The following is a 14,570-nucleotide window of genomic DNA, read 5'->3' as shown; positions in this document are numbered from 1 at the left end:
GAAGAGGAAAAAGAGCAAGGGATAGAAAACCTGTTTGAAAAAATAATGACAGAAACTTTCCAAACTTGGAGAGGAGAAAAGCCATACAAGTTCAGGAAGAACAGAGGGCCCCAATCAAGAACCCAAAGAAGCCTACTCCAAGACATAGCACAGTTAAAATAGCAAAATTTAAACACAAAGAGAAAATCCTACAGGCAGCAAGGGAGAAATAGCTAGTAATATACAACAGAGCTCCAATAAGGCTATCAGCTGACTTTTCAACAGAAACACACAATCCAGAAGGGACTGACTCTCATTTAAAATGGAAGGTGGAATTAAAAGCTCTCCAGACAAAAAAGAAAAGTCTAAAACAGTCCATCTCCACCAAACCAGCAATGCATGAGATGCTAAAGGAACAGCAATGCATGAGATACTAAAGGAACTGCAATGTATGAGATGCTAAAGGGGGGGTGGGGGAGGGTGGAGGGAAGGACAGGTAAAAAGGGAGAAATGGCAATGAATGAGTACCTATCATTAATAACCTTAAATGTAAATAAATTAAATGATCCAGTCAAAAGACAAAGGGCAGCTGAATGGATTAGAAAACATGACCTGCATAATGTTGTCTATAGGAGACCCACCTCAGAACAAAAGATCTACCCAGGCTGAAAGTGAAGGGATGGGAAAAAATATTCTAAGCAAATGGACATAAAAATAAAGCTGGGGTAGCAATACTTATATCAGACAAAATAGACTTTAAAACAAAGGCCATTAACAAGAGACAAAGAAGGTCACTACGCAATACTTAAGGGAGCAGTCCAATAAGAGGATATAACTCTGGTAAACATGTATGCGCCCAACATAGGAGCACCTAAATATAGTGTAAGGAAAACCTTGGAGGACTTTAAGAAAGAGATTGACAGCAATACAGTCATCATAAAGGATTTTAATATCCCACTGTCAACAATGGATAGATCTTTCAAAGAAACAAGGATATTGTGGCACAGACCAACACTCTAAGTCAAATGGACTTAATTGATATTTACAGAACATTTCACCACAAAGAAGCAAAATATACATTCTTTTCAAACGCACATGGATCATTTTCAAAGACAGACCATATGGTAGAATACAAAAAAAGCCTTAACAAATTGAGAATTTTCTTAACAAGAAAATTGAAATCACATCAAGCATCTTCTTGGATCACAATGGCTTGAAACTAGAAACCAACCTTAAGTAAAAACCTCAAAAGCACTCAAATACATGGAGACTAAATAACATGTTATTAAATAATGAATGGGTTAGCAATGAGACCAACAAAGAAATAAAAAAAATCTGGAAACAAATAAAAATGAACACATAACAACCCAAAACCTATGGGACACAGTGAAGGCAGTCCTGAAAGGGAAGTTCATAGCAACATGGATCTACCTAAAGAAGACAGAAACATTTCAAATAAATAACCTAACCCTACATCTAAGAGAACTAGAGGAACAACAACAAACAAAGCCCACAGCAAACAGAAGGAAGGAAATAATCAAGATCAGAACAGAATTAAATAACATAGAGACTAAAAAACAATCCTAAGGGTCAATGAATCCAGGAGCTGATTCTTGGAAAAGATAAACAAAATCAACAAGCCTTTAACCAGACTCATCAAGAAAAAAAGAGAGAGGACTCAAATAAACAAAATCAGAAATGAAAGAGGAAAAATAACAAATGACACCAAAGAAATACAAAGGATTATAAGAAAATATTATGAACAATTACATGCCAAGAAATTGAACAACCTGGGCAAAATAGACACATTTTTAGAAACATACAATCTTCCAAAACTAAATCAAGAAGAAGCAGAAAGCCTGAACAGACAAATAACAACTAGCAAAATTGAAGCAGTAATCAAAAAACTCCTGGCATACAAAAGTTCTGGACGAGATGGCTTCACAGGCAAATTTTACCAAACACTCAAAAAACTAACAGCTATCCTTCTCAAACTATTCCAAAAATTCAATAAGAGGAAGGACTCCCACACCCTTTTTACAAAGCCAGTATTATCCTAATTCCAAAACCAGGTAAAGACACAACAAAGAAAGAAAACTTCAGGCCAATATCTCTGATAACATAGATGCTAAAATCCTCAACAAAATATTGTCAATTGGACCCAGAAATACATTAAAAATATCATACAGTGACCAGAGGAGAGGGAGGAAGGGGATAATAGTGGAAAGAAGAGGAAAAGATTAGTTAAAGAACATGTATGAATGACCTATGGACATGGACAACAGTGTGGGGATTAACAATGGTAGCAGTGGGGTGGGCTGGGCAGAGGAGGGCAAAAGGGGAAAAACTGGAACAACTACAATAGAATAACAACTAAAATACAAAACAAACAAAACAAAATCATATACCATGATCAAGTGGGATTTATCCCAGGGGTGCAAGGATGGTACAATATTTGCAAATCAATTAATATAATACATCACAAAGAAAATGAAGAAAAATCACATGAGCACGTTGATAGATGCTGAAAAAGCATTTGATGAAATAGAGAACCCATTTATGATAAAAACAATCAACCAAGTGGCAAGAGAGGGAGCATACCTCAATATAGTAAATGATATATATGAGAAACCTACTGCCAGTATCATCCTCAGTGCACAAAAACTAAAAGCATTTCCCTTAAGATAAGGAACAAGACAGGGTGCCACTTTCACCACTCTTATTCAACCCAGTACCAGAAGTCCCAGCCACAGTGATTAGACAAGAAAAAGATATAAAAAACATCCAAAATGAAAAGGAGGAAGTAAAACTGTCATTATTTGCAGATTACATGATAGTGTACATACAAAACCCTATAATATCCACCAAAAAATTACTCTACCTAACAAGTGAAATCAGCAAAGAGATACAAAATCAATAAACAGAAAATGACGGTATTTTTGTATACCAACAATGAACTATCAGAAAGAGAAACTAAGAAAAAAAATGCCATTTACTGTAACAACATGAAAAATAAAGTACCTATGAATAAATTTAACCAAGGATGTAAAAGATCTGTACTCAGAAACTACAGGACACTGAAGAAATTGAGGAAGATACAAAAATTGGAAGTATATACCAAGTTAATGGTTTGGAAGAATTAACATCTTTAAAATGTCTATACTACCCAAAGCAATCTACAGATTCAATGCAATCCCTATTAAAATATCAATGACATATTTCACAGATCTAGAATATTTAAAAAATTTACATGGAACCAAAAAAGACTCTGAATAGCCTCCGCAATCCTGAGAAAGAACAATGAAGTCGGAGGGATCACAATACTTGATATCAAATTGTACTACAAGGCCACCATAATCAAAAGTCTGGTACTGGCATAAGAACAGACACATATACCAATGGAATAGAATAGAGAACCCAGAAATTAACCCATGTCTCTACAGTCAATTAATATTTGACAAAGAGAACACAAGCATACAATGTAGTAAAAATAGTCTCTTCCACAAATGGTGCTGGGAAAATTGGACTGGTACATGCAAAAAAATTAAACTAGACCACCAACTTACACCATAAACTGAAAATGGATAAAAGACTTAAATATAAGTCATGATACCATAAAAGTCCTAGTGGAAAACATAGGCAGTAAAATTTCAGACATCCCATGTAGCAATATTTTTGCTGATATATCTCCTTGGGCAAGGGAAATAAAGGAAAAATAAACAAATGGGGCTACAACAAACCAAAAAGCCTCTGCATGGCTAAGGAAATCATCATGAAAAAGAAAAGGAAACCAACTGTATGGGAGAACATATTTGGTAATAATACATCAGGCAAGGGTTTAATCTCCAAAATATAAAAAGAACTCATAGGACTCAACACCAAGAAAAAACAATGCAATTAAAAATGGGCAAAGGACACGAATACATACTTCACTGAGGGGGACATACAGATGGTCTATAGACACATGAAAAAGTACTAAACATCACTAGCCATCAAAGAGATATAAATTAAAATCATAATGAGATATCACCTCACACCAGTCAGAATGGCCATCATTAATAAATCAACAAACAAGGGATGGTGAGGATGTGGAGAAAAGGGAACCCTAGTACACTGTTGGTGGGAATGCAGACTAGTGTAGCCACTGTGAAAACAGCATAGAATTTTTTTCAAAATTAAAAATGGAACTGCCTTTTGACCAGTGATTCCACTGCTGGGAATATACCCTAAGATTCCTGAAACACCAATTCAAAAGAACGTGTGCACCCCAATGTTCATAGCAGCACTATTTATAATAGTCAAGTGTTTGAAACAGTCTAAGTCTCCATCAGTAGATGAGCAGATTAAAAAACTGTGGTACATTTACACAATGGAATACTATATAACAGGAAAAAATGAGGAATTCCTAACTTTTGCAACAGCTTGGATGGAACTGGAGACTATTATGCTAAGTGAAATAAGCCAGATGGTGAAAGACTAACACCATATGGTTTCACTTATAACTGGAATCTAATGAGTAAAGTAACTTAATGAGAAAAATAGAACCAGAGACATGGAAACATGAACACACTGACAGTTGTAAGAAGGGAGGTGTAAGGGTGGAATGATCGAAGGAAGGGGAAGGGATTAGTCAAAGAACATACATGAATGATCCATGGACATGAACAATGGAATGGAGACTGTCTCTGGGAGTGAGAGGTAGGCTGAATGGAGAGAACAAAAGGTAAAAAAACTGGGACAACTGTAAACAGAATAAACAGTTTTTAAAAAATTTAAAAATAAAATAAAATCTTTCAAAAATGCATGAATAGCCCTGGCTGGTGTAGTTGAGTGGATTGAGCACAGACTGCGAACCAAAGGGTCACGGGTTTGATTCCCAGTCAGGGCACATACCTGGGTTATGGGCCAGGTTCCCAGTAGGGGCCATGTGGGAGGCAACCATACATTGATATTTCTCTCCCTCTCTTTCTCCCTCCATTCCTCTGTCTCTAAAAATAAATAAATAAAATCTAAAAGAAAAAAAGAATTTCTTTAAAAAAATGTACGTATATACTTGCTTCATGTTCCTTTTTTTGTATTGTGCAATATCAATTTTTATTTATTTTTACTTTTAAGTTTTATTTTTATCATTCACATTATTACAGATGTCCCCCTTTTTCCCCTCTTGTCCCCTTTTGTCCTTACAACTGCTGGATGTTAACAAGTGTTTTAGCTACTGCCAACCTCATAAATGAAAAACTACCTACCTCTTAATCTTAAAATTGCATTGTATTAGAGAGTTTCATCAATTTCTTATATACAGGGTAGGGCAACAGTGGATTTACAGTTGTTCGTGTGAAAAATAATATAATAATTGATAAATAATAATACAATAAATGCTGTTTTGCATACTCAATACTATAAACCTTTTGCCTCACCATGATTTTATTGACCATTGTATATTTTATGTTGTGAGACAGACTTAAGTCCATATAGAAATTTTGCATGTGATAAAATTGGCTTTCCATATCAGGGAAAGAAACGATGACTTATTCAATTAATGGTATTGATATATACTCTATCAATACAATATTTGTAGATTCTCTATCAACACTATTTATTGTGACTGCTGGGGGTGGATAGAAGTTTGAATTCTTATTCCTTAAACTAAAATTCCACATAGCTCAAAGATGTAAATGTGAACATTAAACCATAGAAACACTAATATAAATTTCAGACATCTAGATATAAATCTGAAAACATGCTTCAACCACAGGAGGAGACATTGGCAGAGAAGGGTCAAGAAAATATTTAAAAGAAGACTGTCAAAGGGACAGGGTACACAAACATCTCAGTGTAAATTCTCATACAAAATTAGATCTTATGCTTGGATCATGTTAACTTATCCTCTATGATACAATGCTTCAATACACTGTTTTTATTAAGGTCTTTGCTAAAAAACTGACACATAGAGGAAATTCCATATTGTCAAATTATTGTTGAAAATACTGTATCATTTAATATTCCCTAGAATAGGTTCCACATGATGAACTCCTTTTGGAATTTAGTAGCAGGAAAGAGTTTAAATCTTTGGAACCTGTCGTTTAAATAACACAAAATATACTACTTTTGTCTCTATTTTTGCCTTAGTGACTAGGAAACTCAGATCTAAATTTAATGTTTTATAAGTTAACAAATTTGCTTCTTCTTTCCCTTTAACACCATGTTTTTCTTTTCCAGTATTTTACTGTATACATGTATATTAATGATACCATGATTAAAATCCATTTTGGAAGCAGACATGATAAAATAAAATTCAAGATTCCTTTTCACAATAAAGGTTCTGAGCTTTATCTTCCTTACTACTAGTAATAGGGACACATATATTAAAGAACTAATACTCTACTGGGCCTAGAAGGGAGCAGCTGGAATTGCACTACGATGTGTAAGTTATGAAGGAAAAGTGTAGAAGCAAATATATTTTGGTGACCAGGGTCTTACTTCTACCACAACTAACTATAACACCAACACCCGCACTGCAGCTAGGGAAAAAAATGGAGATTTAAATTTCCTTACTTTCAAAGGGACTGTGCCTCCCTAGAAACACCTTCCTGCTGAGAAGTGAGCAGCAATTCAGGAGAACTTGCCTGCTGCTTCCGCTTACTATATCTCCTCACTTCACTATTGTTTTGGTGACATCTTAGACATCTATAGTCTGGCTATGCATAAATAACTTCCACAGGAAATGCTGTGAAGAACTGAATTTGAATCATCACAACTGTCAAAAAGAAGAAAACTCCAGTTACACACATCTAAACACTTTCCCCCTGAATGAGAACATAAGAATTCTCTTATATAAGCCCTGGCTGGCGTAGCTCAGTGGATTGAGCTCGGGCTGGGAACCAAAGTGTCCCGGGTTCGATTCCCAGCCAGGGTACATTCCTAGGTTGCAGGCCATAACCCCCAGCAACCGCACATTGATGTTTCTCTCTCTCTCTCTCCCTCCCTCTCTCCTCTCTCTCTCTCTCTCCCTCTCTCCCTCCCTTCCCTCCCTAAAAATAAATAAATAAAATCTTAAAAAAAAGAAGTTAAAAAAGAATTCTCTTATATAGATACATAATTACATAATACCCTAAATCATAAACTACGCTCTTCTCCCTGCAAGAAAACCCATAATAAAAAAATACTTTGCTCTCAATAAAACTTTATAGTTAGTTCCCCTGTTAATTAAAATGAAAGTTTTACTTATTCTTAATCATTCCTTATAAAGGAATATTATATATACCTAGATTTTACCTCTTTCAATATCATCCATTGAAGATGTTGGAGACATCTTGTCTTCCGGTGGAGAATGTTTTACAAGATTGGGGGTCCTCGTTAAATTCCGCATTTGTTGCTGCTGATGCTCTACGCGATGTTGCTGCTGATACTCTACACGAGACTGCATTTTACTGCTTCCTTCAACCCTGCAATTAAAAACATGTATGTCAAAATGTTTTTCTGACATAGGTCAAAAGCAGGTCAAAGCAGTTATGAGGGCAATGTAATAACAATTTCAACTTACAAAGTTACTAAAATTAAGCACTTATTCCTTTCCCTAGACATCTTTAAACGGTTTTCAAGAATTAAAACAATAATCTAATCCATTATTTACAAATGTTTATGGATTCCTGCTATTTATGCATGGCATATACACACTTCCATTAAGGGGTACAGATATGAATAAAAACAAAATTACTGCTCAAAATTAAAGAGATAAAACCTACACAAATGGCCCTGGCTCAGTTGGTTGGAATGTTGTCCCATACCACTGAAAGGTTGCAGGCTTGATTCCTGGTCAGGGCTCAAAGGAGGAGGCAACCAATTGATGTTTCTCTCTCACATCAATATCTCTCTCTCCATGCCACTCCCCTATACCCCTCCCCTTTCCTGTCTCTAAAAGCAATGAAAAATATCCTTGGGTAAGGATAAAAAAAAAATACACAAATGCCAAAAATAAAATATACCTTAGTGTACAGTAGGTGCAAATGTATTCCCTAAATTATAAAATGATCATTTCTGTAAAATTAAATCGCTTTCACATTTTTCATTCATTACGTTAAGCCACATTACTAAAGCAGATTCATTTACTTTCTTTCCTTTCAATTCTTTTAAGAAGTCTATATAATACAATTATGCTTGATTTCTGCCTCTCCTATTTCCAGTCACCAAATCCTGTTAGTTCTTCCTTAACTAAGTATTTAGCACCTCATTTTTCTCTTCCTTCCTCTTCTCAAAACTGGTTTATGCACTTCTGCTGCCCTTATAGTTTCATTATACTCAATTTGGTGAATTAAAAATATTTTTGTTTTGAACCATTAATTAAAAAAATTTATTCCCTAGTTTAAAAAATTTCAGTACTGTTACGTAGCCCTTAAGACAATGCCCTAAGTTCATAGTTAATATTGAAGGCATTAGCTTCAACTTACCTTTATGACCTTACTTCTAAGCCACTATCAACCACACCCCTCACTTTCCAATATTTATTTATATGCAGGCACAGAGACAAATCTCTGCTCTATTCAAACAGGTCTTGTCCATTGGCCCCAAATAAGTCAGATATATATATACCTACCTTCAAACCTTGCTTACATCCTCATGTTCTTTCTGATCAATTAAGTCACTTGTTTTCAAATTTTCCTACCAATAAAAATCACCTAGAGGGAGAGGGTAATGAAAAATACAGCTTCCCAGGCTCCTTCCTAATTTGAAATCTAATATGAGAACTCATTTTTATAAGCACTAAAGGTAATTCTTATCAAGTATATTTGGGGAGGAAAAAGTCCTAAATCTAACCTTCTCTCAAGTTACATCAGTAAGGGCTCCCTGATATGCTCCAACCAACCATAACTTTTCCCTTTCTTTAATTCCTGGACCAATTTTTGTCCATACTTTTGAATGGCTTTTAGAGCAAGTCCATTACATTATGTGTTAATCAAGGCACTTTCCTGGTTCCAAAAAAGGATATGAGATGGCTATATTCTCTTATTGACCTTCCTAATAAAACAATGTTAATCCAATTAAAATACAGAAATTTCAATTCTTATAGAGAAAACTTTCCTTTACATATTTTCTAGATTTCAATAAATTCTTACTAATCAAGATGAAATTACACTGAAGAGCATACAATGGCTCTTTTCAGTCCAGTTCTATATAAGCATCTACAGTAAACTAAGGTATACAAATATACACACATAGAAAATATTCAGAACAAAAGAAGCTTTTATATATAAAAAAGAAAAGTCCTATGAGCTTTTGGCTAAGGTTCTTCACCAAATTTAAACTTGGAAAAAGGTTAAAACATTTTTGTACCACACAGCGATAACCCTTATATAATAATGTGACTTAATAAAATAATTTTTTTCACTGACATTTCCTTAGCAATTTATGTGCTGGTAAAATAATTTGTTTTGTTAACCACATACCTTGTTTTTTTTACAGTGATGTTGCTACTGAGTTTTTCTAGTCGACATTCTCCAGTATCATGGTTAATTATCAAAATGCATTCTTTTAAGTAAGGTTTCTTTGAACCTTTGAAAACAGTTACTGGCGGAGTTGATCCCTGTTTAAAAAGTTAATTATCATTACTTAAAATTTGTATTAGTTCAGTTGGGAGGGACTTTGAGATCTGTGTTTCTCAATCTGTTATACTTCAAGTCACTTAACAACCTAAATTTAGTAAAAAGCCCGAGATCAAGAGAGGCTAGATCTTAAAGCTACTATCCTTGAGGATAGGGCATAGGAGGAAGTACTTTCCCTGAGACAGTAAAGACTTGTTTCATTTGCCTACAACTGGCAATTGGGATTCTATTCTAACACAACCAATATAATTTACAGATAAGGCAGTAGAAGCCCTGAATTATATTTCCTATCCCTCTTCTTCCTTCATACATTTAGCTTTTTAAGTATTTTCTTAGAGTGGTGCTCCCCTATGCAGATTAAGGAAAATTAATGTATCAAGGAATACCTGTTACACTAAACCCACAGATTAATTTTAGCATCATTAAAAGTGGGACAACCAGACATTATGTGCTTCATGATGTGATAAAAAAGCAAGTATGCAGCATCACCTATATTCTTGCTAAAAACAAACAAAACAAAAAAACCCCACAAAGAATCTAACTCTCACCAATCCTTTGAATAAACCACTAGTTTATAGGAAATATGGGGAATAAAGGGACAAGTTAAATAACACCAGACACGAGTAATTTGAACCCAGAACATGAGTATATTCTCTAAGACAAATGACCAGTTTTCTCTAACAAACTCATAGAATATAAAGGAGAAGGAACTCTTTCAGAATAAAAAAGACTTAAGGAACATAATGTCAACATATTATAGGAATCTTGTTTGGGTTCCTAGGGGAAAAACATTTTTTGAGACCATTATGAAAATGTGAGTATGGACCAGGTATTATAATTAATTCTGCTTCATGTGATAATAGCATGCATGGTACTTAGGTTTAAAAAAAACATCCTTGTCAATTAGACACGCACACATTAGCACTTATGAAATGGCATAAAATTTGGGATTGTTTTAAGTTATATTAGGAAAAAAGTGGTAGGAGAATATGTAAAAAATAGCAAAATAGTAATTATTGCACCTTGATGATAAAGTATATGGGGGTTCATTATACTATTCTCTAATAAACAGTTAAAGAAACCTAGATCATTACTGACAACCTACAGCTACATATGATTCTCCCCCATCCTACGTCTGCATTCCTCAATCCTGAAGGAATTTCATGTTTTTCTCTAACTTTATTCCATATTTATGTATCCCCAAACAATAAACTGTTACAGTTGCTTGTTTTTGAACTTTATAAAAGTGCATTAAACTTTTAAAGTACTAATTATAATAATTTTGTACAACAGTAATATTAGATCAGATTAGAAAAGGGTGACTTCTAAAAAGACTAAAAGGTATATCATATATTTTTATGTCATTTTAATTTCATTAGAGATTTAATATGTGACCACAAGGAGTAGTGCTATGAGATAAATTTGGTGATTAAGGATACCACAAATGGAGGTAGATTAGAGACTTCTGGGAGATAGGAAGAGAAAAATGATAAAACCAAAAGAAACGATTTTTCACCACATATCTAAGACTAAAATCATCTACAGAAAATCAGGCATGCATAGCACATAGACAAGGACATGTTTGGACTGGCTGTAGAAGAGTGAGATGTGGTGCCCTTGGGTGAAGCACTGGTGAAGCATGACTATGACAAAACAAACTGAGCCTACTGAGTTTAAGTATATTTTTCAAATGTCCTAGTTGAAAACTAGTGACTGTGATACCCCAAAATAGTAACCCAAGGACTCCAAATTATGGTTGACAAGAGATTCATGCAATATATTCTTAAATATATTTGCATTATTACTTAGAATAGAATACATCTTAAAATTACAATACTTTATTGTACTCTAAGTTACTAAAGAATAAAGATTGGATCATAAATATTTTGTATTGCTCTTACCACCTAAACCCCCACACCCTTCACAGATACTCAACGAATGTTGAAAACAAACAATCTGAATATTTTTTATCATAACTAACAAGTTAAATAAGACTTTCATAATTTCTATACCTGCTTTTTACACTTTGAACAAGTTTTTAAAAATTAAACTTTTTCTCATGAAATTGAGCATCATTCTTATATTAACTCTAATTTTTGCCCAGTATCTTATTCCAGACCTCAAGGAAAGGGTATTAAAGATTTAAAGTACCAGGAAACCCCTAAGCATATGAACTATCCTTGCCTCTAAATAACCACTGAATATATCCTATCATGTTTACTGCTGTTACCCAACTTGGAAGCCAATCAGCATCTCACCTAGAGTAGTGTTATCTTTCTCTACACTCTCCTTCCAGTTTTGTTTCTCTCATCTGCTGACGGGCAAATGTGACCATGCCTGATTATAAATACCAGGGAAGGAAAGGAATCAGTAATAGAATGGAATAGTACTAGTACAATAGTATTCCCAAAGTAGCATGAAAGAAAAAAGCGAAAAAGCAAGAAAGAAGAGATGCCTGAAACTAAATAAAGAAAAAAAAGGAAATGAAGTAAAATAACCAATAAACCTACTACAAAATAATAGAAATAAAAATCAAGTATGTCAACTTCAAAAAACTGTGGATATAATTCTCCTAATAAAAATAGAATGTGTCAAAGTAGCTTTAAAAATGAAACAATATTCTGTTAACAAGAGATATAATTAAAACAAAATGTCAGCTAAATAAAAGAGACACTAAGATTCCACGAACATGAAAACAGAAAGCAAAGGTGGCAATATTAACATTAGACAAGGTGGTATTTAAGTTTACAGTCACCAAAACAGGATAAAAACTATTGATTATGTAATGATAAATGATATAATTCATTTAAAAATATAAGCCCTGGCCAGTAGCTCAGCTGGTTAGAGCATCGTCCCAATATGCCAAGCTTGTGGGTTCAATCCCTGGTCAGTGCACATACAAGAATCAACCAATAAGTGCACAAATAAGTGGAACAACAAAATTGACGTTTCACTCTCTCTCTCTCTCAATAAAAATATAACTGTAACAGGCCGTTAAAATAGGGCTCTGGTAGTGAAATAGGCTAAAGTCCCCGGAATGTGGTAGGCTATTTTCCCACGTGAGCTAAGTAAACTTAATGAAAGGAAATCAGAGTTGGTTCACCCCGCTCTGCTCAAGAGGGTCATATAGAGTGGCATAGTAGCCCACCAGACATACAGAACTCTCACAGGTCCAGGGTTTGAGGATAAAGTCATAAGCAATTATTAGTGATGCCTTTCCTGCATAATAGGAGTTGTAGTTGGAAGTTTCCCGTGGGCTATTTCATCAAGGCCCACAAAAGTACCCTACAAGATAGTTGGCACTAAAAATATGCTAAAGTTGGGCTACACCAAAGACAAATTATAATAGTCAAGTAAGTAAGTCTATTCCTTTCAAAATTCAACATTTTGAAATTTTATTCCATTCAACCATATAGAATTGTTTGTAAAGAAGAGAGATTTGCAGTGCCCAATATTAATGAGCTATATACTATATTTATTTTTATTTGTTTCTTCTGTTTGTTATTATCAAAAAAACCATTAGAGGAATGAAAATTAGAAAATCTACCCAATTGAACAGCCACCAGAACCTTCACATAGCATATACTTGGTGATATACCACCAAGTATATGCTATACCACCAAGTATAGCATAATAAAAGTTCTATTTTAATGGGATGACTAAGCTTCTAGACATTTTTACCAGGATGACAAAAATGAATTCATAAAATAGAATCTAAATGCCTCAAACTAATAACCATTACATTTTCATAAAGTACCCACATAATTAAGAGATCTGAAGAAACATAAATCTTCTACTTGTTTAAAGTTCTTTAATTAAAAGGGAAAAATTCACATAGTTCATTTGAGACTGTAAATTCTCTTCTTGTTCACAAGAAGAGAACTATAAGACCAGCAGAAAAAAAATTGCTATTGACAGGTGGTAATTTTACCAATTCTTTCATTCTAGCTGTCTAAGAGTTACAGGATAAAGTTCAAACACTTATACATTATCCAAAAGTCCTTTATTATCTGATTCCTAAATACCTTTCTAACCCCACTATGTCCTCATATACACCCCTTCTCACCTAGCCACATTGGCTTATATGTAGTTCTTCAAATGTACCAGACTCCTTTCTTGCTTTATCTTAGCCCATATATTTTCTTGTCTCTGCCTAAAATGTCCTTCCCTCTTTCTTTCACCTAGGCAACTTCAACTCACTTTCAAAATAGAGTATACAGTGTTTTCTTTCTACGTTAAAGTTACAGTCTTGGTTTTCTCTGAAAAGAGATCATATCAGTATAAAAGAAAAAAAAAACTTAAGCTGAATGCTAAGAAATTTCTAACTCAAGGACTGAAAAAACAAGAGCATATAAACAAAGAGCTCATATAATTATGTAAATAGTGTTACCTGGATACATCTGGAAATTTAAAAAGTGGTCAAAATTTAAAACGTTTGGTTAAGGTCTCCCTGACCTTAGTCTCTTTCTTTTTCTACCCTATTCCCTAAACTAATGGTAAAATCATTCAAAAAGCACAAATTTATTCACCTCAGCTCTCTGATTAAAAATCTCTAATAGTTCTCTAATACCTAGATAAAGTCCAAATATTGTATTACACACAAAAGATTCTTCACAATCTAATACCAACCTACATTTCTGGATTCTACTCCTATTAGTTATATTTCATTATTCTGTAATGTACTACATTAATTCATTTATTCCACAAACTTATTGCTCTTTCACCACTAGTCTTTCACATACCATTTCTTCTGCCCAGAAAATTCTATTCTTTTTCTACCTGATGATATTTGATTTGTCCTTTAAGGCTCAGCTCAAACAGCACCCTCATTGAAGCCTTCCAAGATTCCACAAGATAGGGTATTTGATTCCACTTATGAGCTTACACAGAATTTTGTACATGCTCTAACTTACAAAATACATGTTTACATGTCTACCTGCTTTTACAGATTTGGACTAGAAGGGAGGGGATATGTTATTATTCCTTACTTGG

The 14,570-nt window shown here is 34.1% G+C and overlaps 1 protein-coding gene across 1 annotated transcript in view; it reads right to left on the bottom strand.

The window, feature by feature from the left end:
- The window catches only part of EAF2 (ELL associated factor 2), a 64,613-nt gene that overhangs the window by 35,280 nt on the left and 14,763 nt on the right, over positions 1-14,570 (bottom strand). Inside the window, 2 exon segments of the mRNA XM_028504707.2 lie at positions 7,255-7,424; positions 9,423-9,559. Of these exon segments, the coding sequence (XP_028360508.2) occupies positions 7,255-7,424; positions 9,423-9,559 (307 nt within the window).

Source organism: Phyllostomus discolor, chromosome 2 (assembly GCF_004126475.2).
Source record: "Phyllostomus discolor isolate MPI-MPIP mPhyDis1 chromosome 2, mPhyDis1.pri.v3, whole genome shotgun sequence".
NCBI lineage: Eukaryota > Metazoa > Chordata > Mammalia > Chiroptera > Phyllostomidae > Phyllostomus > Phyllostomus discolor.
Note: the sequence above shows the minus strand (reverse complement) of the source record. Positions and strands in the feature narration are given on the sequence as shown.